The sequence below is a fragment of the Eleutherodactylus coqui genome, chromosome 4 (assembly GCF_035609145.1).
Source record: "Eleutherodactylus coqui strain aEleCoq1 chromosome 4, aEleCoq1.hap1, whole genome shotgun sequence".
Classification (NCBI taxonomy): domain Eukaryota; kingdom Metazoa; phylum Chordata; class Amphibia; order Anura; family Eleutherodactylidae; genus Eleutherodactylus; species Eleutherodactylus coqui.
The window spans coordinates 89534064-89560815 of record NC_089840.1 but is presented as its reverse complement, the minus strand read 5'-3'; the positions used below and the strand labels follow the sequence as shown (position 1 = coordinate 89560815).

The following is a 26752-nucleotide window of genomic DNA, read 5'->3' as shown; positions in this document are numbered from 1 at the left end:
TTGTTTTATTAGGACCAAGAATACCTGTAGATGACAACATCTGCATTCTGTAGATAAATGCCATTTCAGTAAGTGTGTTTTAGAGCAGGGTTCAATGAACATCCAGAAGACTGAAATTCAGCTCACCGTACTACATACACACGACTCACATTCCAAACCCAAGCAGTGCAATGAGTAAATCCCGCTGTGGTAGGGTATAAAGTCAGAGACAGAATGGAATTCGAAAAAGTTTAAAAAGCTCTGTAAAAACAGGATATCCGGTGCCGTTTACACTTTTTGTAACTTTAGCTGTTCTTACTCATAACATAAGCAAACAAAAGGCTTCCACATTTATACATGCAACACTCTCTGCACCCCTCCTTCTCCCATCTGGGAATTAATGACTGGCTTGCAGCTCAGTTACCAAAGCAGGAGGGCAGGATGAAAAAGCAATGATAAGCGAATAGTGTGAACAGTGCTCAGTACTCCTACCGAATGTTTTGCTAACATGTGAGATATTGCCATTCAATTTGCAGAAGTTGCACATTTAGGTTGTCAAGTATATGTAGGTTCATATAACAGGGTTATTGGAAACTTGGTACATAAAAATGGTCTAAAAAGGCGCTGGTTGAGAGCGAGCTGAACTTCACGTGTTTACAGAGATTCGTGTAGGTCGTTAACAAAAGAACGTGGGTGAGTGAAGAGTTGGTATAGCTCCTTAAGAACCATTCTAGGAGATCCAATTACAACATGTTAGGAATAGCTGCTTAGTGCTTCTCTCTCAACTATCGAGTTCTTCAAATCTAAAAAGTTGGCTAACTTTTTTGTGACACTAAAGTATCGAAAGGGGCTTGACCACTCCATTTCCCTGAAATCAGTAATTTAGTAGCTTTGATTATTAGAGATGGGATAGCAGTAGTTTGGTATTAGGTTGGCTAGGGCATTTGCAAAAGCTGTTGTGGTATGAGATTAGTCTCCTACGGTTAAGCCTTATATACCTGGGGAGTGTATTTTTTTTATAAGTATTTCTATGAATGCCATCAATAATGATGGATTGAAGGGAAAGTCTTGGCTGGTACGCTTGCTTTTATTTTTAACATGTAGTGGATCAGATAAAGGTTCCTTGCCTCAGATAAATGCATATGGATCCAAGTCAAGACAGAATATGGCGCTAATAAGGCTGGGGTAGAATTTCTCTAGCATGGCCCTTATATAGCTCCAATTGAAGAGATCAGAAGCCTTTTCTCTATCTGTTGTGGGATGGATGAATTGAATTTTCTTCTTTGAAAAAAAATAAATCACGCTAACCAGTCTAGAGGTATTGATAGTCAAAGAACTCTGAGTAGTTTACCAGTAAGGGCAGAGTGACTAGACCTCTGAAGAACCATCCACATGACTATTGCGAACTTGTTTTTCAGTCCGACAGTAAAACCGAGAACACAGCTACGTGGTTAGAATGTTATTCACACGCACTGGATCTTCATGCCACAGATTTAATCAGTAAGATGCTACAGAGAGCGTGCATTTAGATGATCATTCAGGAGAACAGGAGGGTGTGGAGACCAAGCCATCAAGGAGCCGATCTGACATGGACTGTGAACGGTATTTTCAGCTTGCTGGGTATTAGAATACACATAAGCTGCAGAGGCCAAATGCTTCATTTTTTTTAAATTAATTAAAAAACAAACAATGACAAAAATGTTTTTCATTATTGAAGCAAGAAAGACAGGACAAGCCGATATGGCTGGGAGGTAGTTTGCTGCATTAGAAACCTCTACTATTAGAGACCAGGCAATCTAACCTAACTCTTTCTAGCTCAGCTCCATTACCCAAGAACTTTATAGATTTGCTTGGCTTCTAGAAGAAAAATGAGATTTACAAAGCAGTGGTGGGGGTGCGTTTGTGTATCACAATTAATTTGAAATGATAAAATTTCTTTAAGCTTCTCAGTGTTTATGAAGAACTAATTTCCATTTCAAAACCCTCATGTCTATCCATATTGTAGGAAACATACATCACTGAAGTTGTTTTTCCAAGATGTCAAGAACTAGCCCTTTGCATGCTCAGTGGGATATCATAACCGATTATAGCCAACAAACAATGACAGAGACAACATTTGCCCAGGAAGGGTAAGCACTGAAGGACAAGGAAAGAAACCCTTCTATGGATAGCTTTTTACATTTTAAAGAGTTGCTAACACTTTACATATAAACAGGCTCAACTTGAAAGCAGTGTAAGCAAAACCAGGGAGGGGAATAAAAAAAAAACAAAAACCCAAAGCAAGTTTTCATTTGCCAGTCATTGCCCAACTGATAGTATCTAAATAATAAAGTTTCTGTCATTTCTCGCTTCATACCGCCGATAAAACATGCTTCCCCTGGGAGAAAACACTTATTACATTGACAGCTATTTAGAAATGACATTAACCTTTAGCTTGCATGACTGATTTGTCTAACCACTGAAATATGTGAGAAAAGAAATCCATCAAAGGTTAACCACACAAGCTAGGTAAGATGTGAAAGGAGCTAAAGCAAAAATGTGAGGTGTCATAATCCTTCTCTACCTCAATACCTAGAATATTGAAAGCTCCCTGTGCGGCGGGAGAATAAAGAATGTGGCCAATGGGATAGATACTTCCAGAAAATACAATCAATTCCACAGTTTGTTAACAGAATATAGAGTGAGCAGTCCGCAACAATGTTACAGGTCTATGTACTAGATATTTAGTATACAGAACAAGGACTTTTACTGTCTGTGATGAGATAGCATGTGACTAGTTATTAAAATTGTGGGACAATAATCTGTAAGTAGGGGTAACAGTCAGTCCAATATATTGTGGAAAATGTACACACAGGGTCTCGTGTACACATACAAGGGTGGTAGTATAGGAAGCCAAATTCATCAGGGTGTACCCTCTACAGACACTGAAAGAGTGTGCTGGGAGATTTACGGATACTACTCAATGTAAATCCATATTAAGAAACGTTGCAAATTCATTGCATCGCTATTATAGTAAGGGTGCATTCTCACTTCCTTTCAGGGCTTTCTTGTAGAATTCTGCCGATGTTCCGTTTTACCCCTATTGCTTTTAAATGGTTGTGGAAAAAAAAAATGCTTTCAGATTTCTTCTGTTCCATTAGGTTTACACTTACAGGAACAAATAGCGCTGCATACTGCGCTATTCGTTCCGTTAAAAACAAAGTGAATAAGGCAAAAAAAAATAGGAAACCTCTAATTCTATTGCTCGGTTTCAAAAATGGAACACAGGCAAAATTCTGCTGGAAAGCACTAACGGAGGTGTGAAAGCACCCCAAGTTATTCACATGCATATAAAAATTGTAGAAGTGTTTGCAAAGATGGGCACATGCTGCACTCCTAAGCAGTCCACTTAGAGGGGTTTTCTCAAAGCTTTAAAAAAAAAAAAAAAAAAAAAAAAAAAAAGTTTAAAAGGGCTTAGGCCTCATGTCCACGGGGAAAATCAGATCCGCTGCAGATTCTCCATGTAGAATCTGCAGCGGGTCCCTCCTGCCCCGCGGACATGAGCGCCGAAAATAAGAATTTAAAAGCATTTACCTATCAGGCGCGGGCGGGGAAGGTCAGCTGTTCCTCACGGCCGGATCTTCTTTTTCGGCCGGCGGATGAATTCCTGACGCCGGCGGCACATCCGCCGAGCCGAAGCAAGGAAGATGCGGCCATGAGGAAGAGGAGACCTTCCCGGTCCGCTACGGATGGTAAATACTTTAAATTCCTATTTTAGGTCTCCCGCGGATCCGGACGGCTTCCATAGGCTTCAATAGAAGCCCGCGGGAGCCGTCCCCGCGGGAGACCCGCACGAAAATGGAGCATGGTCCAGATTTTTCCATGCTCCATTTTAAAAAAAATCCCTTTTATTGACGATCCGCGGGTATTTATCTACCCGCGGGTGGTCAATGCATCCCTATGGGGTGCGGATCCGCATGCGGGAGATCCGCTGCGGATCTTAAATCATATTTTGCCCGTGGACATGAGCCCTTAAAATAAACAAAAATTGAAAAGTCACTTTACACAGCGGCTCCTCGTCTAGTGCTTCAGCTCCGATGCCCACCATATGGAACCTGGGATAAGTGGCAGGCGGTCACACATCACTCATTGTACACGCAATCGCTTAGCCACTTACAGGCTATAGTTACAGCCTATGAATGGCAAAGGATCACCTGCTGCTTCTTCTAGGCTCCATACGGTGGGCACCAGCGTTGGGCGGGAAGCCGCAGGGATAGGGAAGTGTTCAAATTTTTGTTCATTGTAAGCCCTTTCACTTTTTTTTTAAATCTCAGAAAACCTCTTTAAAAGGCATCAGATTTCCAAAATAAGTAAGACTGATCAAAACTAAAAGAGCAAAAAAGGGTTGTCTGTTTTTTGTGTACATACTGCTAATAAAAAAGTACTCCTGCACTTTCATTAGCTGATGGCTCTTCTTTCCAACACCCCCCTGTGTAGGAATGCCCAGCCTTGCCAAACATGCATGAGTTCTCAATAGGGAGAGAGGAATAAAATGCTGTCAAGCTGTCGGCAGACCTTATCTCCTGTGAAAAGATAAGTGTAGGGATGTGGAGATCCGGCATGCCCAACCATTCTTCTACCCGCGAATCTGTCGTTGGTAAAGTATCAGTACACCCCCATTCACATAAGATAGTTGGCCAATCCTGCTGAAAATGGCAGATTTAGCCAACTTTGCTCTTGGGTACCAGCTTTTGAAACTTTGCTACATGGCCAGCAATTCATTCCTAAGATTAAAATAAAATAATGAATTCCAAGGATTCAAACAAATACTAGTAGGATAACCCTGGATTATCTGAAACAGGAGCAGCAGATATTATATTGTATGGTTTGTCTTTTTTTTTTACCCAATAATAGAAAATTAAGGGCATTTTCCATTTTAAAAAAGTATGGTACATCCACACAATGCAGTAACATATGTGATAAAGTGGATGAGCAAGATGACCCCTACGACGACTTCCTGTACATAAGTGGCCACCTCTCTTCTGTCTCCTCCTATACACTTGCTGTATATGTGGTAGGGGACCTCCATTCTTCTTTTAGGTGGCGTTCCTGCATCCTCCAGCAATAACAAAAAGGTAGCATTTTTAAAAAACAAACAAAAAAACAACCACCCTCAGACCACCATAGGTGTCTGCCATCCTGTTTCTCAGTTCCCAATTCCATTTCGGTATGATCGGCTGCATTCACTACATTTCAGCTGATTAATAAGATGCACCAAATTCAATATAAAAAAAAAACACGGAAAATGAAATAGCAAAAAATAAAAAAAAACGACATGGTAGCTAAACGCATCTCATGCACGGAAATCTTAATATGCAGTTTGGTAAAGTTCAAGCCTGTCTTTGAAACAACACTTCTGTATACCCAGCAAGCCTTGTATTAATGCAATGTAAGAGTTTGGTCAAATTCAACGCTAATGGAGCATAAAAGTGCTTTTTGGCTGAAAGTGAGATCTTTTTTTTTTTTTAAATTCTAAGCATGATCACTTTCCTCTTTCCTCAGCTCCTCTCTCATCTTTGCAGGAACGGTCTGATACAAGCGGCACAGCTTAAATAAACTAGAAACATTTCAAATGATCCATAAAGGATTAATAGGCGCTGCGGGAAGTCCTATAGGGCTTAGTGTATACGTTTTCCATCTCTTCCCCCTTGACGAGCAATAAATGAAAATCTGAACAGTCTCAATGTCACCCGATAACAGCACACAACAACTTCTAGCACAGAGGTGCAGCCGCTTTATACTAAATTAGTTAATGTTAATAGTAAGCGGGAGGGGGGGGGGGGGGTGGACTGTCTGGTCTGGTGTCCGCAGGCAACTACACGGACAAATCGGACCCTAAGAAATGAGGGACTCAGAGAGGGGAGTAGGAGAAAATATATATGCCATCATTATGACAGTGATAATCTATGCCGAAACACATAGGGAAAAAAACAACCCTCCACAGTATTTTCTTTCAATACAATTTTCTTGTCTTCCCACTGACTTGTATGATTACTGCAGAAAGAAAGGTTCTAAACATGTTTCTCAATTGCATCTTCAAATCAATATCAGAAAAAGAGGAAGGTGGAGAAAAATATATTACAGCATTAGTCTTTGTTTGCCAAATTGCCAAACTATCGACAGCTGACGCAAGGAAAAGGCCTTTGGGTTTACCAAACATGGAGCTGGAAACAATTAGACTGTTCTGATAGCGATCCACGGACACTAGAATTATGGCAACAGTTGAACATTGTTTAGTACTTCCCCGTTACCCAATATGTGGCAATATCAGAGACCACAGCACTGCGGAGAATGTGCTACTTCTATACTCGTCATCAGGACTAGTTTACAAGGAAAGCATCTTTTGCTTGTCTTGCATTGCACTTTCTTACGGGTTTTTGATGTAGAGTCTCACTAAAAACCCAATGAACATGGCTTTAGGGCAGCCGTTCCCAACCTTTTTCGACTTGCATCAAAAAAATGATAGCGTGGCACCCCTAGGAGCTTCTTCCGTCACACCAGGGTGCTGCAGCGATTGGGAATCACTATGGTAGGTACATTTACACATACTGTATTTGGTTATTATTTTGAAGCAGAGGCCAGAATTTAGATTGCAGCAAACGGGTTTAAATTAAAAATGCCAAGTTTGTAAATTGCGGCAATTTAAAAAAAAATAACTGTAGCTTCTCTCTGATGTTTCCTTGCAGTGACTTTATTGTGAGAATCCACAGTACAAAAAGATGCAAGTGAAAACTGCAAGCTGTGAAGGTGAAATTCCAAAACAATTCAGCAATCCAATGATGGTACACAATGCCACTTCACTAGACTTTCCCAAAAAAGGATAAAATGTGTGGACAGTCTTAACCTTAGAAAACATCACTTATCAGTTTGCGGTCAGTGTAACCCAGGGCTGGTAATTGCAGTTGCACAACATCAAATAAAAAGCCACAAAAGAGCAATCTCTAACATGAAGATTATAAAACCAACGAATGAAAGGGAAACATTAGCAAGTGAACATTGCATTCGCTACCAGCCTTTGGATAAAGAGAATGTCAGCTTTCCCGATATATCTCTTTTAGTAAAGACTTGCACTTACCATAACATGTTCCTCGGTTATTCCTCTTGGAAATGTGGGAGTCATTTGCATGTTTGCAACTCTGCATGTAACCATTGCCCTAGTCAGCAAGGATCAGACAGTGTCGGGGTGCACAACATTGACCAGGGGGCACGGAAACCCTATTGTAAATGTACTCGTGTTTTGGAAAAAAATGAAAAAAAGGAATGGCTCAGAAAAGATGCTCCACAATTGGTATTTTATGGGGAATTCAAATATTCACTAAAAACAGACATGTCGGAAGAGCTGTTGGTTCTCTTTAGAAGTATGCTTCCACACCCTATTCCACCTAAAGAGGTCCCACTTACAGCTGTTTTGCTCCAGGAAGCAGACAGCTCCGTACTTTGCACAGTGGCCTGAGTCGGTACTGCAGGCTGAGTCCCATTTACTGCAATGTACGAAGAAGTCCGTTTCCTACAGAGAAATAGCTAAAAGTGTGACAACTCCTTTAAAAGTGCTATACCAGCATCAAACAATGGCCATCTATCCACTGGATAGGTACTAAAAGTTAAATTAGTGGGAGGACTCATACACCTACTGCTTGACCATATGACCCTTATCCCTACCCCAGCAGAATGAGTGCTGCAAAAGAAGTCTGAATGGAATAATGATTGAGCAAGTGTAGTTCTGCTCCATTTAGACTATATGAAAATTAGGAAATCCGTCATGTCCAACATAAAAACATAGGTGCAATTTTATTGGTCACCCCTTTTAAGAAAAGAAATGAATCCTAAAAAAAATGGCCACAGCTTTAGGTCTCCCTTACACAGATGTTTTTTACTGCAGTATAACGCTCCCATTGTTTTCAATGGGACTGCTCAGACGGCCGCTCGAACGTAGCGCTTTTCAGTGCCGCGATTTTCGAACAGTCTCTGTTCTATTTTGCGGCGTTTAGCGCTCCTCATCAATGAGCAGTGCTAGAAGCCAGTGTCGGCCGTAGAAAACAAAAGTAAAATGCGGCAAAGCGCCAGAATTGAAATTGCGGCAATTACCACAACACCTGTATGAGGGAGACCTTACTTTAGGATTTATTGACAAATTTTTTTTCCCCCCGCCTTTAAAGCAACAAGTATATTTCAAATACTTGTGAACCTACCCTTATAGCATGCAAACACATGCTAAAGTGCTTCCATTACGCATTCAGGTGCTATGGTCGCCGCCTTGGCTAACATACACGCCATGCAAGAGGGAAAAAAAAAATCACCACATGAGCAATTTCTAAAAAATAGTTAGGAAGCAGCATGGGTATTAGTGTATCTTGACGCGACCAGAAACTCCTGGTGGAGTCAAGATTGACAGGGGGGTGACGCCCCTGTTTGTGATTGGCTGCACATCTGGTAGCAGTGTAGGTCCTGGAAGACCACTACCGAGCCAGCGTTCAGCAAGGGAGCGGAATGGGATTGGTGAGTGTGAGAGCAGACTGGCTTTGGTGAGTGTGGGAGCGGATAGGCTAGCTGTGAGCGGGGGAGCGGCAGTGAGCAGATACAATGCGTTGACAGCAGTGTCGGACGGGCGAGAGCTGACAGACAGCTGCTGGGACGCAGCACTGAGGCAACGGCGGTGGTCGGCCGTCCCAGCCGCCGAAGCAGAAGCGGCGGCTGAGGCACTATTGCGATCAGTGAGCAGGGGAGCTTGTCAGGGCGCACATAGTTGTGGCGGCCGGCACGAAGGGGACAGCCAGCTGCCAGAAAAAAAAAATGGCGCTGAGGTGCCGAAGGTGGCTGCTCAGGTCACAGTTATCGTGGCAGCGGGTTTGTGGTCTCCTTGGCATCATTAACATGTGATATTGTAAGGCTATGTTACTGCGCTAACATGGCAGCATTTACACTTCATAATGTAAGGCTAAGAAGACCACAAACCCTCATCCTAAGGCTACAGTGCTGGCACACATCTATCTATGCACACTGTGCTGCTAGGACCTGCCAGCCTTGACCCCATCGGGAGCTGGGGCTGTGAGAGGGGCGTTCCCCCTGTCAAACCCTTAGCTTCCGGTGGCGTCAAGACACACTAATACCAGCGGCATGTCTTTCTCATTCACCCAACTCCCCCCACAATCAGCGGGTCTCTCAATAACCTGCGGTACTTTATTAATAGTAGACTTTACTCTATAGAAAAAAAGTGGTAATGCTCTACTTTATCATTAAAAAGTACACAGTGACCCAAAGAGGAGGATTTTGAAGTAGAGTACACCATTGTTATTTATATATTACAAAAAGGAAAAAAAAAAGAAGGAATAAGACTGCCATTGACAGTCGAATCCAAGAAGTGTCATCTCGCCTACAAGTGACGAATTACTGAGGCAATTACATGAAGCAGAGAGAGGGATAAAAAAAAATAGGTTTTCTACTGTCTAACTACCGCAGAAAAAGCAGAAACTACTCTGTACTCACAAAAAGGAAATGTGAATGTTTTCCCAAAGGCATTATTAACAATTAATAATCATTACAGTAGTGCCTTGTTTACCTGACCTTGTGTAAATTCAGCAGCCTTATAATTAGACCCACATTTTGCACATTTGTATATTTTCATGCATAGATTTGACTCATTCATTCATCCATTAAAATTCACTTGACAGATGTAGATGGATAATCAAGCTACAATTTGTATTTACTGGATTATAGAAAATTGCCCAAACTGTTGTTAAGTTCAAGGAAAGCACATTCTTGTCTCTCTCCTGTCACTGATGTAAAAGCAATTACACATCATAGGATGGTCCCAGAGCGTCAGAGATGTTGCAGATTTGTTCCCGTCTTGTATCTTAAAGCATTATTGTATTCCAGGAGTGGGGTGGCTTATGTGATGCTGTCTACAAAGTGACTAAATCTATATAGTGAAGCCTGTGGAAGTAATGTGGTGTGCTAATTAAGTCACAGGAAGCTATTATTCCCTGATGGTAGATTGGAAAAGTGGTTTCTATGAGGGAATGGATATTTCGGTTTATTTTCTTATATAAAATCTCTGCATACAGGAGGCCTGTTTGAGTATTGAAGACAGGAAAAAAACCCACTAATGTTCTCAAATACTACTTAACGTCTCACTGGAGCAGGTCAGCCATTAGTTTAGTTTAAGGTCTATTTCACACGTATCGGTAAACATCCGTAAGACGAGTGCGCAATATGGCCGTATTACTGCAGCAGTCTTGCAGATTAATAATACCGATGGGCTGTCTTTAAGGGAGGAAATTGCCTTACACGAGACAGTCAGTTTGATCCATATTACATCAGTATTTCCTCCCTATTGCATCCGGTTTTCCAATACAGATTCATCCATCATCATAGTTTTCAATTTGCAGAATAGATAAAATAGTGCATGCTGCATTTTTAAAATATGTGCATATTTTATAGGACTACATGACTCGTTTAACATTAGCTCTGTATTAGGGATGGGGGTAAATAAACGTACTGAATACTAATGAAGCATACACATGTGTAAAAGCAGGTGAAGAACCATGTTTTGTCGTCACAATGTGCACTAGAACATGGCTTTCTACACTCTCAGGCCGGTGTCACACGAAAGTAGTTGTGCAGTGATTTGTGCGCAATACGCAGTGAATAGAACCCATTGATTTCAACAGGCTAGTTTATATCAGCATATTTTACACACACATTTCGTGGGTGGGGGTAAAAAAAAAATACGCAGCATGCTCTATTTGCCTGCACTATAAAGCACACAACTAAACAAGGCTCTAAACAACAAGGGTTTGCATAGCATGATGATCAAGGTTACAAACTACCAGCATGCTCTATTTTCCACTTTCAGCTCAGCTGCATTGTGATTTTCAGGGTAGGGCCTTAAATATAAGCACTACCCTGAAAATCATCCCTAGCTGTAGTAAAAAAAAAAAAAAAAAAAAAAAAGAAGAAAACATATCTATAGTAACCTGTCTGCCAGAGCTCAGACGGTCTAGCCGCCACTTGTTCTCTCTGCACTGCTCTGAAACGTTTCAGCAGGCGGGGATTAAAAATGCAGGCAGAACAAGCGGCGGCTAGACATGCCTGAGCCCCGACAGTGGCGGACAGGTGAGTATATTTTTTTTACTGCAGCTAGGGATGATTTTCAGGGAAGGCTTTCTATTTAAAGCTCTTTCCCGAAAACCACTGCCGGCATCAGCAGCGGCCCCATTGAGAGCAAGGCTTGTAACCCAAGTTTTGCTCTTAAATCCGAACAAAAATTCGGGAGAAAGCCTGCTCTCAAGTCAAAAAGCTTGTAAGCTCAGGCACTCTTAACCAAAGGTATCACTGTATTGGATTTAAAAGGAATGTGAAATATAGAAGGCCTTAAGACCTAAATTCTTGCGAGAACTGTGCTTCAATAGACCGAGGTCAGAAACGCTATCTTTTCTCCTTAGGGAAAGCAACTATACTATAAACTAAGTGAGGAGACTCAAATGGCCATGCACGCTCCTCTGGGTAATATACAAATAAAGGAGATGGAATAGACCTATTAATAGGTCACAAAATTATACACAAGCTTTTAAAGAAAAGGAAGACTTACCTGGTACTAGTGGTCTCAACCAAATTACTTGAATCGACCGCTACACCCAGATGTCGTCCTCAAGTGCCAATTAAATGGGTTGTCTCGCGAAAGCAAGTGGGGTTATACACTTCTGTATGGCCATATTAATGCACTTTGTAATGTTCATCGTGCATTAAATATGAGCCATACAGAAGTTATTCACTTACCTGCTCCGTTGCTGGCGTCCCCGTCTCCATGGCTCCATCTAATTTCGCTGTCTTCTGGCGTTTTTAGACGCGCTTGCGCTGTGCGGTCTTCTGCCTGGTGAATGGGGCTGCTCGTGCCGGAGAGCTGGTCATCGTAGCCCCGCCCCGTCACGTGTGCCGATTCCAGCAAATCAGGAGGCTGGAATCGGCAATGGACCGCACAGAGCCCACGGTGCACCATGGGAGAAGACCCGCGGTGCATCGTGGGTGAAGATCCCGGTGGCAATCTTGGTGAAGGAAGAAGTAGGAAGAAAGAAGAAGTCGCAGAGCGGGGATTCGGGTAAGTAATATATATATATATTTTTTTTTTAACACATCCCTTGGGTTTGTCCTGCGCCGAACGGGGGGCCTATGGAAAAAAACCAAAAATGTTTCGGCGCGAGACAACCCCTTTAAGTTTCTTTGCAACCTTTTTAAACCCACGTGGCGGAGAGCTGCAGGATCAATCACCAGATGCCACGAAGGTTCCCGGGATAGAAATGAAGATTCACAATAAAAAGAGGTCCTGCACTCCTTAAAAGGGGCAATTATAGAGGTCTCCAAATCTGAAAATCCTTATTCACTTACTTGAGACCCTCCTCATAGGAGAAGTAAACATTTGCTGTGACTGACAATAAGGTTTACTTCTCCTATGAGGAGGGTCTCAAGTAAGTGAATAACGATTTTCAGATTTGGAGACCTCTACAACTGCCTCTTTTAAGAAGCGCAGGACCTCTTTCTTTATTGTGAATCTTCATAACTTACGCCTCATGTCCACGGGCGCGCACGGTTTCCATGAGCCCTAAAAAGATATTTACTCACCTGTCCAGCTGAAGTGTTGGTCTTCGCCCTCACGGCAGGATCGTCTTTATTCTGCACGGTGGATGCACACAGCATGCGGCACGCATGCGCCACTTTTTTTTTTTAATCTCCCGATTTCCCGTGGATCCGCAGCACAGACGCCTTGCATTAAATCATAGAATGGTAGAGTTAGAAGGGACCTCCAGGGTCACCGGGTCCAACCCCCTGCTCAGTGCAGGATCACTAAGTCATCCCAGATATTTGTCCAGCCTTGACTTCAAAGGAAGCCATCCATGCTGGAAACCGCAGAGAATGGAGCATGCTATGGGTGTTTTCTCGTGCGTGCAATCCGCACGCCGGGAAAAAATGACATCTGCGGGTATTTAGCTACCTGCGGATGCCCAATGAATGTCTATGGGCATATTGAACTGCAGATCATCCGTGTGGATTCCACAATTAAATTTTGATCGTGGAAATGGTCTTAAAACTCAAAAAACTGCATCAAAGCTACATAGATGTTTTTTTTCCCCAAACAAGAGAGACGGTTACAGATTTGATGCAGAATCCACATCCCTGTCAAAAACTTAATATGCCAACACCTGAGCCCTGATCATCCCTGTCGTAGTTTATAACCTTTACCATCATGCTATGCAAAGCCTTCTTGTTTTGAACCTTGTTTAGTTGTGTGCTTTATATATCCTGAGGGGTTTTCAGAGTACCCCTAATATTCAAGGCAGCATATGAGCACTGCAGCAAGCAGAAAGGACAGAGACATTCATCAGGGACGTAACGTAACCTTCTACATTAGAAGCCATGTGACAGGTTTATGGGATATCACCAAACCTTCTGATATCACCGTGGCGCCACAGCATCTAACAGGTGAGTATATTTACTTAGGCCTAGTTTCCACGGGGAAATTCAGGCCCGCACGGATCCCTCATGCAGAATTCTGCAGCAGGTCCCTCCTGCCCTGCAGATATGAGGTCAAGAAAGCAAATTATAATTCTCTGTCCAGACGCTGCGGGCGGATCTTTTTTCTTTGGCCTGGTGGATGTGCTCGGCACGTCGGCAGCGGGCCGCGCTCATGCACTGGGCACGCTTTTTTAAAAGTCCTGCTTTCCCGCGGCATGAATGCAGTGATACCTGTGTCTATGCCGCGGGACTGGACGACTTCCATAGGCTTCAATGAAAGGCATGGGAGCAGTGCGTGTGGGAAAACCGCACGAAATGGAGCATGCTGCGGGTGGTTTCCCGCTCGCCAGGAAAAAAAAGACATCTGCACGTATTTAATTACCAATGATTCCCTATGGGAGCGGATCATGCATGCAGGAGACCCGCGCTGATTTGCTAATTCTATTTTGCCCGCGGACATTGGGCCTAAATAGAGTTTTGGGTACGGGGAGCCCAAAACTATATAAAATCAATAACTCTGAAAACCCCTTTAATTATGGACTTCACCTGCTCTGTGACCAATCACAGTCGCTGCTGCTCCAGTCAAACCCTCAGCTTTCTTGTTGCCTGGAGTATTGTGCTCATCAGTATTCTAATCTCCAAACTCTATTTATACCTGGTAACGATCGATCTCCAAAGCTGTGTACCAAACTCTGCTTATGTACCTGATCTTCAATACCGCATACCCAACTCTATGCAAGTCTCGCTACAGCTGCCTCTCCCATTGGATTCCAGCCCCAAGAACCAACACTGTTAAAGTACCAAACATCTAAATGGAAATCTGTTCGCTTATATAACATGATTTTTCCACACAAAATTGAAATCTATGCCATGGGGGAGGGGAGTGGCATGTCATTTCTTGACAGAGATTCAATGCAGGGGTCTAATCCATGTCCGGATCCACAGCATCAATAAATGCAAACCCTGGACACAAATCCCGGGCTCCACCTCAGATTTCTGCAATGGATTAAAAGTTTCCCCATACGTACTGAGAGGTGAAGTAGATTTTCCTTTTTAAATTTTGGAAAATAAAAAAAAGAACATACCAGGCTTCAAATAAATTTTAGAATGAGAGTCAGCTAGCGACATGTGAATAAGAATGAATAAGGTGAATTTTTGAATAAGATGCTGCGTGTACATGATTATATGACATGTATCTTGTATTTTTCCCTATTTTGCCATTTGCAGATCATACACTGGATTCTCAATCCTCATAGGACTGTTAGCAGGAGCCTGGCTGCTGTATTACAGACTGTGCAGAGAACTGCAGATTCTGGTTTCTGGCTGTGAAATACATACACACACACACAAATACATACAGTATATCATATATCCTCCAGCAGTACTGAACAGTGGAGATGTGATTTCAGTAGCTAAAACACAGTAAACAGTCACTGTTAGCTGCAGATAAATGTGTTAAGTCTATATTCTTCAAGGAGCACAATGACTCATCCACCTCCTGCACTTCTTGTTCTGCTGTCTTCTGCTCTGCAGTAACACAGTTGACAGCAAGAAGTGGACAGAAAGTTAGGAGAAAGACCCCTAGTTACCAGCACTTTTGAGCGATTTTTCAGAAAAGTTAATGACCATTTAAGTATAGATTATTGTAATTAAAATGCCCTAAGTGTTCCCTGCCAGAAATACAGTTGTGCACATTCACATAGCTAGAAGCAGGTATGTTGTAAGTCATGTTAGCGACTTTACCAAAGCAAGAACAATAAACTATGCAGCGAACAGCAGCAGAAACACCTGCTTGTCAAACAAATCTAGAAATTGCCATTTAAATCGAAAAAAAATGTATCACAGCAGTAATCATGGTAATATTTAAAAATACCTTGCTCTGAATAATATCGGCATATATAGATGTAAAAACGTAGAAATGCCCTAAGGGGTGTTTTTGTATTGATCCAAGAAAACCCCAGCATTGCTAACAAATAGCTTTTACTACTCATGCATAGTACTTAATGATACATTCGTACATCATGAGGGTACCACTTCAAAATGAATCGGCTAAACAAACTTCCCAGCAGCACTTGACAGTGTTACACCTATTCTTCCTGCTTCCCAAAGCAGTACAGAATTAATTACCAGTTCTATGGATCTATTGTACGTATAATAGACTAAAGAGCTATCACAGACACATTTATTGTAAAAGCGCCATCCCAAGAGTGTCTAGTTGAGGGCCAAAACGATTAACACAAATGCTTTGTCAGATCAAAAGATAAAAAAACCTGCACCTCCCAACCGCAGAATGAATTAGAACAGTGGGTTATCTTTCAAATTAACCAGGGCAGTTAGTGAAGAAAATTTCATGAAAGTGTAATTCTTAGCCTTTGTGAATCCCCAGCAGGCATTCTGCCAGCTGACAAGATGATGAAATTTCTTGCTTAAAAAAAGCCTTCTTCACTTCTGAAATTAGATTTAGCATGGCATTTCTATTTTTGCACCCATCCTCTTCAATAAAAAAGCCACTATATCAATTATTGTGCCGCAGCGTAATTAGTGTGATAATATGCATGTGCTATATAAGTCAGCACTATCTGCACTAACCGAATTCCAAAGGTCTTTATATAAACTGAAACACTGTAATAGCACATTCCGGTTTTAACAAATGCATGATGATGATGATGTAAGTGAATACAAGCTGCTTAGCTGTGCCCCCCTATATCAGACTAAGGAAATTAGTTAGGAAACATATATAAAGTCATGTGCGTAGCGCATAAGTTAGCCATGGGGCCTTAATGCAGCATGACCACCTTCACCACAGGTTCAGAACATGAGAAGCCGGAGAGGGATAGACCACCCTGTGATGTCACCGTACAGGGATCATTGACAATGGGATGGGATAGAACTGGGGTAATAAATACAGTGATATGACAGATACAGAGATACTGCACAACATAACGTAGCGCAGAAATAATGCGGACAGGAACGCTCACCATGTACCATGACAGCAAGGGAAAACATACAAATGATGTCACAGATGAGGACTAGTACAACAAGTAACCACTCAGAGAATAGATAACACACAGGGTAGAGTAAAGCCCCATTTACACGGAACGAACTGCCAGGCAAACGATGGCCAACAGCGTGTCCCAGTAAAGGTCGCTCCTATGCTGTTACAGCGGCGAGAGTATCGCATCGCTCACAGCGCGGTCAGCAGGGAGACGGGGCGGCGTTCTTCCCCCACCAGCCTCCATTCACCGTAAGCAGGCAGTCCTTCATAACTGAACGGCTTCTGTTTACACTGAATGGCTCGTCGTTCAATTTCTTCATGCAGAAAACTGAACGACTAAACAACTCCTCGCTCAGTCGTTCAGTCTCTGCATGCATTTACAGGTAATGACTAATATTCAAACTCGGGAGTGCAGGAATTTGAATAACTCTGAACGATAATCGTCCCGTGTAAATGGGCCTTAACTATAGTTCTGCCCATATGTAATAGCAAACAAATATAGAAACACACAACAGCAGGAGAACAATACATTAAAAGTGTTGTGCAAAAAGTGTGACGTTAAAAAAAACCCTTGAAAATGCATTAATAAAAAGAAGCAGTACTTACTCGTCTGCTCAGCTGGTTATCGCGTGTAAAAACAAAACAAAAAAAGACGCAGCATGAACTATTTTGGAGCGCATTAGGCAGCGAAATACGTGATTGAAGTAAATGGGCCAGTGCAAATATGCAGTGAATACACATTACATTTTCAGGAAACTTCTGCGTATTTTCTTTTCTGGGGGTTAATACGCAGCATACCGCGTTTCCCCAAAAATAGGTCCGACTCCGATAGTAAGACCTATTGGGTTTTCGGGGGAGGCTTGAAATATAAGCCCCCTACCCCTCCCCCGAAAAAAGGGACTATGTCGGGTGCCCCACAAAAAAAAAAAATAATACTCACATAGTCCAGTGATGGCCCCCTCCGCCGGTGGCAGCAGCGATGGCCCCCTCTGCCGGCAGACATGACATCACTGAATGGCTGTGATTGGCTCATCGAGCGCCGGGGCTTAGATTGACTGCCAGCGCTCGATTAGCCAATCACAGCACTCGCTTTGCTGGAGGGGGGGTATTCAAAGCCCCGTCGGAAGAAGAAGACATCTGTGAGACAAGGACGCCGCGCCCCCCGGAAATAAGACACTCTGTCTTATTCCCCCCCCCCCCCCAAAAAAAGAGGGCAGTGTCTTATTTTCAGGGAAATACAGTATTTAAACTGCACAAAAACCCCACAGGAACAGCCGAAATACACAAGTTATTGTGAAAATATGCAGCGTATTTACGTGACCAAAACCCATATATGTCTGTGAATCAGCCCTAAGGGTCATTTAGACCTGCCGATTTCTCCTTTGAATTAGCAAACAAAATTTTGCTTGTGAAGTCTGTTTATACAGGCAGAAACATTGCTGGCTCAATAAATCATTCACATTCACTGTATAAGTGAACGAGAATAACTTAAAGGGGTTGTCCCGCGATAGCAAGCGGTGTTAAGCACTTCTGTATGGCCATATTAATGCACTTTGTAATATACATCGTGCATTAAATATTGGCCATACAGAAGTTATATACTTACCCCCTCCGGTGTTGGCGTCCCCGTCTCCATGGCGCCGACCAAAGCCTTCTTCTGCCTGGAATAGACGCGCTTGCGCTGAAGGGGCCGCTCCGGCGTGCTCGCTCCGCACAGGGCTTCTGCGCATGCAGAACAACCCCTTTAATCACTATAGACTGAACGATAAGTGAATGATCCAATGATGATTTTTAGTCCCACATAAAAAGAACAACAAACGACGAGTGACTTATTCTTCCTCTATCGGTTGTTGGCTGCGTTTAAGTTGAACGATTCTTGTTCACTTTTGCTCGTTTTAACGATTTTTTGAATAACCCTGCCATGTAAAAGGGCCTCAAGTCTCAATTGTAGATCTGCCAGTGAGGATGGACTGACTGCTTAGTTTCCCTCTATCTTCTCTCCTGCATTTTCTTATCATAAATTAGCTTAGAAGACCCTGCAGGGGAGGAGAGAAAAGGGTGGAAAACCAAGAAGTCATTTCAACTTCACTGACAGATTTCAAACTGAGTCAGACTGCAAAAATGATGGTCAGCCCAAAACAAAATAAGGGGGCATAGGGATAACCTCATGGCTTTCTCCTGAGATCTACAAGGTCTGCTAGAAAACACTAATGGCTTAACCACCAAAAGCAATAAGGAAGACTGGAAATGGTGACTTGAACACACAATGTATTCCTATGTCAAGGCTGAGAAAAGCAAGAGTGTGCCGTCATTGGGGCCTCTCAGGAGGTCAATCGAAACCCAGACCTCATATGTGCATGTATACAAGTGTCTTTATAGCCATTGGTTCATCCAGCCTACATAACTGTTCTGCTTTTGTTATACCAGCTTAATATACACTAATATTGCAGATAACAAATGCAACGCAAATCATTTTCAATCAAAAACTGTTTATGCTTCATGAATATCCATGTGGAAAATACACAAAAATACAGGTGAAAGTCTGGTTTTCTTAGTATATACAAATTAGAAAAAAAATTCATTTCATTTTTCTTCACGTAGCCACTTAAATTGTATGTTTTTCTACAGCCGTCACCCTTTTCTTATATGCTAGAGACTGGTTCTTTTCATGATTGTTGAGGCTTCTAAAAACATGCAAGAATAGCGGCTTGTGACTGTTTTCTATTCAGAATGTGTTTTTTTTTTTTGTACTTAAAAAAAAAAAATTTGAAAAAAAAAAACAGGTTTATTGCTATATATTTGAACATGTTAATTTTGGAAGGGAAAGGGACTCTGAACGTTAATTAATGCTTTCAGTTATCTGTTTTGACAACCCATACCTGTCAGGAATCTGAAGTTTTTAATCACTGGAGGAAAATGACTGCATATATATTAACAGGATTTTACAATGCAGAATGTATTCTAAGAAATCCTCATGTTCAATTTAACCCTTCAGGAACCTTATAATATTCTGTGCATATATGAAAAAAAATATAATAAAATAAACCTGGACTTTTTTTTGTTGGAAATAAGCAAAAGTAAACGCTGTGATGTAGATAACGGACAGCAGCCATAATTACCAAATCTAGGACTTCTATACCAAAGACTTGGGCAATGATCTAGTTGCATAGCTTAGCTTCATGAAATACTGACATTAAGTGCAAGCCACGATATAAAACCGCGTCACCACTTGTTCTAATTTGGTAACACGTAGCAAAAGTCGATAGGATACTCATTTTCATCACAGCAATATAACAAAATCTCATGTTGAGGGTTAATATTAAAATTCATCAGCCAGAGTTTAAGGGTCTTAGTGCCTATTCACACAGCCGTATGCAGGCCATGTGCCGTCAGTGTATGGACAGCATACAGTCATATAATAGGACTCTATGAGGCTAGTCACACGGCTGCCTGTCCTTATATTGTACATTAAGTCCTCTTTCATCCATGCAGTGTGTGAGGTCTGTGAAAGCACACAGATGGGTGTCGATGTCCTATCTGATGAGAGTCTCCCGGGCACATGCCATATGCAGTTGTTTGAACATGGCCATAGGCAAGGTGATATAACAAAGGCCCTTTTACATGGAATGATTGTTGTTCAGTTTATTGTTGGATAGAGCAAAACCGAATGATAACTGTTCAAAATGTATTCATTTTATTGCTGCTGTGTGAACAAAAAAAAAAAAAAAAAAGGGAAGGGTTTTTACTGCTATGTGTAACTGGGGTGTTAAGCTACAATGCAACTTTTGGCTAGCGACAGGGGTTATATGATTAAAGATTGCTGTGTAGCCCTGTGGCCTTGTACTCGCATTGAAGTCAATGGGGTTGCAATGCCAGTTACAGATCACAAAAAGGCCAGCAAGGTTTAATTTTTTGTGACCTGCACGGAGACCCCACTGATCTCAATGTGCATGCTAGGAGGTCCTAAATACACAGTGCTCTTTGGTTGCGTGTTCCCTGTTGCAGTCTGAAGTTGCCATATAGCCCTTACCTAGAATCCATGATTCACTTGCCCTGGATGTGGTATTTTAGCAGGTTTGATGAAGATTTTGGCAAGGAATATGAGCCAAAACTAAATCTTGATTGTGTGAACAGTCCCTTACAAGGAGTGAGCAGTCCTACCCCAAGCAGATACAATAGGCATAAGTAAGAATAGGTCCTAAAATCTGTGTGGAACCGAAATTTAGAAAATGTATATTATTCTGTATGAAAACTAAGCTTTGTATTAACCTAGAAAATCTTTAACCTCACAGCATCCCATGGCAGGCAGACAGTTCCAGGCTGGGTCCACCCGGGGGCTGATTTGCAGTGGAACACCTGCCTCCAAACCTGCACCATTTAGTGCGAATTTTGAATCGGGTTTTATCGCATATTCCTGTTCGGAATTCACCCCCTCATTGAGAAGAGGCGAATTCCGCAGCAGAAACTGTGATAAAATTGACATGATGAGGAACGGAATTCAAAACTGGATGTCAATTTCCACACGGGTTTTATAGGGGTTATGTCCGCAGCTTGTGGACCAGACTTTCAAAATCTCATCCACTTTGCTGCTGCTGTAAATGCGATGGAATTTTCGTGTGGAGGCTCTGCACAGAAATTCCATGGCAGATCCGCCCCGTACGGAATTTCACAGAGAACCTTCTCCAACGCTAATAGATAACCCTCTGTTTACCTTCCATACAATTTATAGCCGAGGGAGGCGGATTTTAGCCACCGGCACATAAGAATTTACAACTGTGCAAATAATGACAATACATCAGATAAAAGTAACTGCCTGATTTAACTAATATATATGCACACATAATACATACATATATACTTTAACAGCGTGTTGGTAAAGAAATCATTCATATAAGAAGCTGTTTGAGAACAGCTGCTCGCTAGGAACATTTCAAGGAAATTTATATGCAAGGCAGTGTTTCCTTGTTTACAAAATCACCCATCTTTATAGATTAGTTTATTATTTCTAAAGCAAAGTAAATTCTATTTCATCTATTTAATGTGCAGCTTACAATTAAAAAATCATCCTGCTCAGTGCAATATGGCAGGAAGGTATCCCACGTGGCCCATTAGAGAGCAGCATACAATTACTCTACAACTCGGCTTCCCAGCCTTCACATGCTTTGCCCAAGACTGAGGGATGAGGAACTACTGGGACTACAGGTCAGATGCAGACTCATGCGTCCTCCTGCCCTTAATCCCATAACGAGAGGTTAAAAAGACCTTGTTCAGTTTGTAGGTCCAAAGGCTCAAACAGGGTATGCCCTGGTATAGGGGTGTATACTGCTGCAAGCACCCGATATGCAGAATATAGGCCACGGGAGATAACGTGGCCTGAAGGAGGAAGAGTCAGAAGAATGGAAGAGAGGGAGCTAGTGTTACGGTGAATTCAAACCCGCGTTAGGGTTCAGTTCAGGGTTTCCATTAGTCTGCTCAGCTTTTGGAGGAGAGAAACTGATCTAAAACTGAAATAAACTGATCAGTTCTTTGAAAACCCATTCAGATCAATGGCGGGAAAAAAATGAATGCTTGCAGTATGCATCAGTTCCATTTTGCTTCATTTTTGATTGCCCGGACCAAAAACACAGTGGGAAAACTGATCAGCTCATTTCAGTTTTACATCAGTTTCTCTCCTCCACAAACTGAGCAGAGAGATGGAAACACTGAATGAAGCCCTAACGTGTGAACGAAGCTAAAGGCGCGATCTATGCTCGCACATAATGTGCTCATTTACACGATCCATGGGGCATGCTGTGTGTTAACCAGCTCCCATAGGAGTCAATAGGAACTCTTGCACAAAATTCAGGTCCCATCTTCTCTCACAGCACGCACCTTAGATGTGTGCATTGTAGCCACGCATGTCCTATCTTATGCAGGTACAAGTCTTTTGCACGTCTAAAAATATCATTCACGTAAATGCTGCAATAGGAAACCACTAGTTCTAACAGAAACAATTGTCTTGTGTGGCTATTTGTGTGCAAAAAACAAACAAACCAAAAAAAACGCTCGTTTGACTGAGGCTTTATAGAGGCAGACAGACAGAAAAGTGGACCACGTGCGGGGTCCATCAGTACTTGAGACACCCAAGTTCCAGTTCTGAAAGGGTCTGCAGAGGCTTAGCAAGGAGCCATCTCATCATCTCGGACTCATGCCACTTTGTCCATAGCCCAGTTTGGTTGTAAGCACGGAGACTGTTCTGTTCTATCTTTTGCAGCAAAACACATTTCATTCAAATGTAATGCATTTTACCTTTGCAACTAATAATAGTGTGTAAGTGGTGTTAGACGCATAGATTTGGGATTGGATCTAAATACATGCGTTGCTTTGAAGTTAATTAATAAGTGGGCTACTTTGCCATACAACTTTCATATAGAAGATCTGAGGGGTTCTGGATTGCGGTTATATTCTGGTTCATTGGGCAGCTTGATTTGCAGTCCTGTGTGAAACAACATTTTGCAGCCTAAAAAAGAAGTATAAAGACCCAAACAACAAGAATATATGTAACTGCAGATATATTACTTACACTGTAGTACTTCTTTATGTGTCGTCTTATGTCTAAAAGTAACTTATTTTGCACCTGAGCAACATGATTGAGCGGTGAAGCATCACATTCTGGTTTACTACATCTTAATAAACTGGGCTCGATCTGTAGTCCCTGAAATAGAAAGGACAAAATGAGTTAGAAATTGACAGAAAAAGTTTACCAACAGCACAGTAACATTAAAGAGCAAAAACAAAGACCTCATGTGCCATATTCAAGTTACTGCTGTATACACTACTAATTCTGCCCGTACACAAGACTTTGATCATACCAAATCGCTGATTTTGGCCACTTTGGTCAACAACCATTTGATAACAAGAAAATACTCAATCGTTTATGATGGCCAACGACAGACTAGTGTCCCATGAATGTAGGCCGTTGGTTTAGTAAATTTTGGCTTTAGTCACATGAAAGTAGAAGTGGATGGCATCATCAGATTAATTTCAATCATTTGGCACTTTGCACAAGCACACTGATAAGACTCTGTTCCTTGTTGGCCAGTTTAGTTTGGCATAATGCTTGTTTATTTGTACACCAACTCAAAGACAACTGATTGGCTGCATGGTGGCAGATCAAAGGCTTGTGTGCTTAACCTCTTAGTGACCGCCTATAGTGTTTTTATGTCCTACCGCTGCAGTATGTGTATGGAGGGAGATTGTGTGGTGATCCCAGTTGCCGGCTGTTTCTTAGAGCTGACACCCGGCTGCAACAGCCTTGATAAGCCGCATGGCGCATCAGATGTTCGGGGGCCACGTACGGCCCCCTGCGATGAGATCGCAGGGAGCCGTGCAGGAGTCATGGCAGCCGGGGGGCCTTCTCAAAGGCCCCAGGGCTGCCATGGCAGAATGCCTATCAGATTGCAGTATAATGCAATGCTGAGGTATTATACTGCAGGAGCGATCACAGTATCTCAAGTTGTTGTCCCCTCTGGGAACTAAAAAAAAAAGTAAAAATAATAAAATCAATAAAGTCTTGTTAATTATTAAAACAAATAAAACCTTTTGCCATATTTATAATAAAATAATAAGTCAAAATTACATATTTGGTATCACTGCGTCCATAAAAGTCCAATCAAAGTAACACATTATTCAGCCCGCACTATGACAGTCGTCAGAAAAAAAGAAATAAATAACGCCAGAAATGCGCTTTTTTGGTCATTCTGTCTAGAAGGAAAAAAATGCAATAAAAAGCAATCAAATAGTCGTAGGTATTTCAAAATGGCTCCAATACTCAAAAAATGAACCCTCGCACAATTGTCGACAGAAAAATAAAAAAAGCTATTTCACACAGAAGATGGCGGCAGAAAAGAATTTCAAATAATCACCAAACATAAGTTTGGTGTTCTAATAATCGTACTGTCGCATACAATAAAGTCATCAGGTCATTTTTGTTGCCTTTTGTGCGCCGTAGAAACAAGATGCACTGAAAGATGGCGGAATTTCATTTTTTTCCATTTCTCTCCACTTAAAATTGTTTTGACGTTTTTCAGTACATTACATGGTATATTAAATAATGCCATTGAAAAATACAACTTGTCCTACAAAAAAACAAGACCTCATACAGCGGCAGTGATGGATAAAGAAGTTACTTTTTTTTTAAATTATTTTTTTTAAAGGGAGGTAAACAGAAAAATGAACACAAAAAAAAAACACAAAAACAAAACACTGTCACTAAGGGGTTAACTGTTCAACTGTCAGAAAGCAAAACTTTACTCTGGCAATTTACAAGTCTAGGGAGTAAGTGATCCCCAAATACAGCAACTTTTAAGTTATGGGAAAGTTGTAGGTTATTGTGACCATTGTATGATTTCAATATTTCCCGAAAGAAAAATCATCTGCAGCCATCTTACAATGACAAAGGATTTTTTGAAAGGAAGAATCCTGAATAAGCCTTTTCTGATCTCACGGGAAAGAATTCAACCCTGCCCTTAGGTCTAAAGAGGGTATTATTGGATCTTGTCACCACCAAGAAGCTAGGGGTTTGTTGCATGGAGGAAAGTCCCTGTCACACCCCTAGCTCATGATTGGCTGAATTCCTGAAGGTCCTTGCAGTGTCTGCAGTGATTTTTGCCTGGCCTGGAGGATTAGGAGATAGTTTTCCAGTTAGGCTTAGATTATTTTCTGTAAATGCTTACATGTTACAGCTGTAATACTCTGCAGTACTGGGGGTCTCTCCTCCTACAGGTGTAATACTCGGCAGTACTGGGGGCCTCTCCTCCTACAGCTGTAACACTCTGCAGTACTGTGGGGCCTCTGCTCCTACAGCTGTGTAACATAGAAGCATTTAGAGGTAATAATCTAAGCCTAACAGGAAAACTAACCTCTAACCCTCCAGCCCAGGCAAACATCACTACAGACGCTGCTGCTATAAGTGTCCCCGAAGCAGGCATCTCCTTTCCATGTCTTGCCACCCACAGTTGTGTATTGTGGCTTCTGAGGGTCTCTCTCTCTCTCTCTCTCTCTGCTGTGACAGAGTAGCCCTGATGCAGCAGAGATCAGGCAGATCACCTCCCTTCACGCTGTGGAGAGAGAGCAGGGTCGGTAAGGGGGGCAGAGGTCGGAGGATTAATAGCCAATAATGTAATGCTAACACAGAAACGACCCCTAACCCCAAGTCTCCATCCCAGCATTGAGTAAATGCCCACGCTGCTAGGACCTTTGAGGACCTAGCTGCACACAGCCAATCAGCAGCGTGTGGGCGTGCACTGGGTGGATACAGGCCATCACTAGCTCTCCACCCATTCTGCTGGTGGTGACAAGATACAAGAATACTGGCTGTGTGACAAGTCCTTAGTTAAATAAAAGCTTGAGTAAATGTGTTTTAAAATAGTCTGAACACAGCAGAAACAAAATTACTCAAAAGACTATGTTCAGCAGGCACAGTAAAGTCATCTGCTATAGGAAAAGCTAACAGCCTCACAGTATTTAAAACTAATTTGGCAGTAAATTTTAAGCATTAATTTACTTGGCTAAATAATGCAATTGTCGACAAACTTGTTGGCTGTTTACAGCCACCACCAGCAGCATTGTGAAGCCTATAAACTGTAAAGGGTATTTAAGAGGGGAACTGTATTTAGAAGCACCAGGAAGAGAACTGCAGAGAGGTAGGAGCTATGGATGGGAGAATGAGCAGCATGCATGCGGTAAAGCTAGTTTAAAAATAATTTAAAAATTATAAATAAATGATTTATGACTATACAAAGAACTGCTACTTGATCCTAAAATAATTAAATATAAATAAAAGGATTAACAATTATATCCCCACTAATTCTTAGTGTTCTTAGAAACATACTTTAAATTAAAAAGAACAATTTGTAAATTAAATCTGTCACATCGATTTTAAGGTCTAAACCAACGATATGTATATTGTAACTGAACAGTGTGTAGACAACTGGCAACACATCTAGCCTTCTCTACAGATTTCGGAATGTCCCCGAAATCAAGTCTTAAAGGAGATGTCCCGCGCCGAAACGGGGGTTTTTTTTTTTAAACCCCCCCCCCCGTTCGGCGCGAGACAACCCCGATGCAGGGGTTAAAAAACCCACCCGCACAGCGCTTACCTGAATCCCGGCGGTCCGGCGTCTTCATACTCACCTGCTGAAGATGGCCGCCGGGATCCTCTGTCTTCATGGACCGCAGGGCTTCTGTGCGGTC

At 42.0% G+C, this 26752-nt stretch overlaps 1 protein-coding gene across 1 annotated transcript in view; it reads right to left on the bottom strand.

The window, feature by feature from the left end:
- The window catches only part of POLA1 (DNA polymerase alpha 1, catalytic subunit), a 278247-nt gene that overhangs the window by 90290 nt on the left and 161205 nt on the right, over nucleotides 1-26752 (bottom strand). The window contains exon 33 of the mRNA XM_066599857.1: nucleotides 23082-23213. Coding sequence (XP_066455954.1) covers nucleotides 23082-23213 — 132 coding nt within the window. The remainder of the gene's footprint in view (nucleotides 1-23081; nucleotides 23214-26752) is intronic.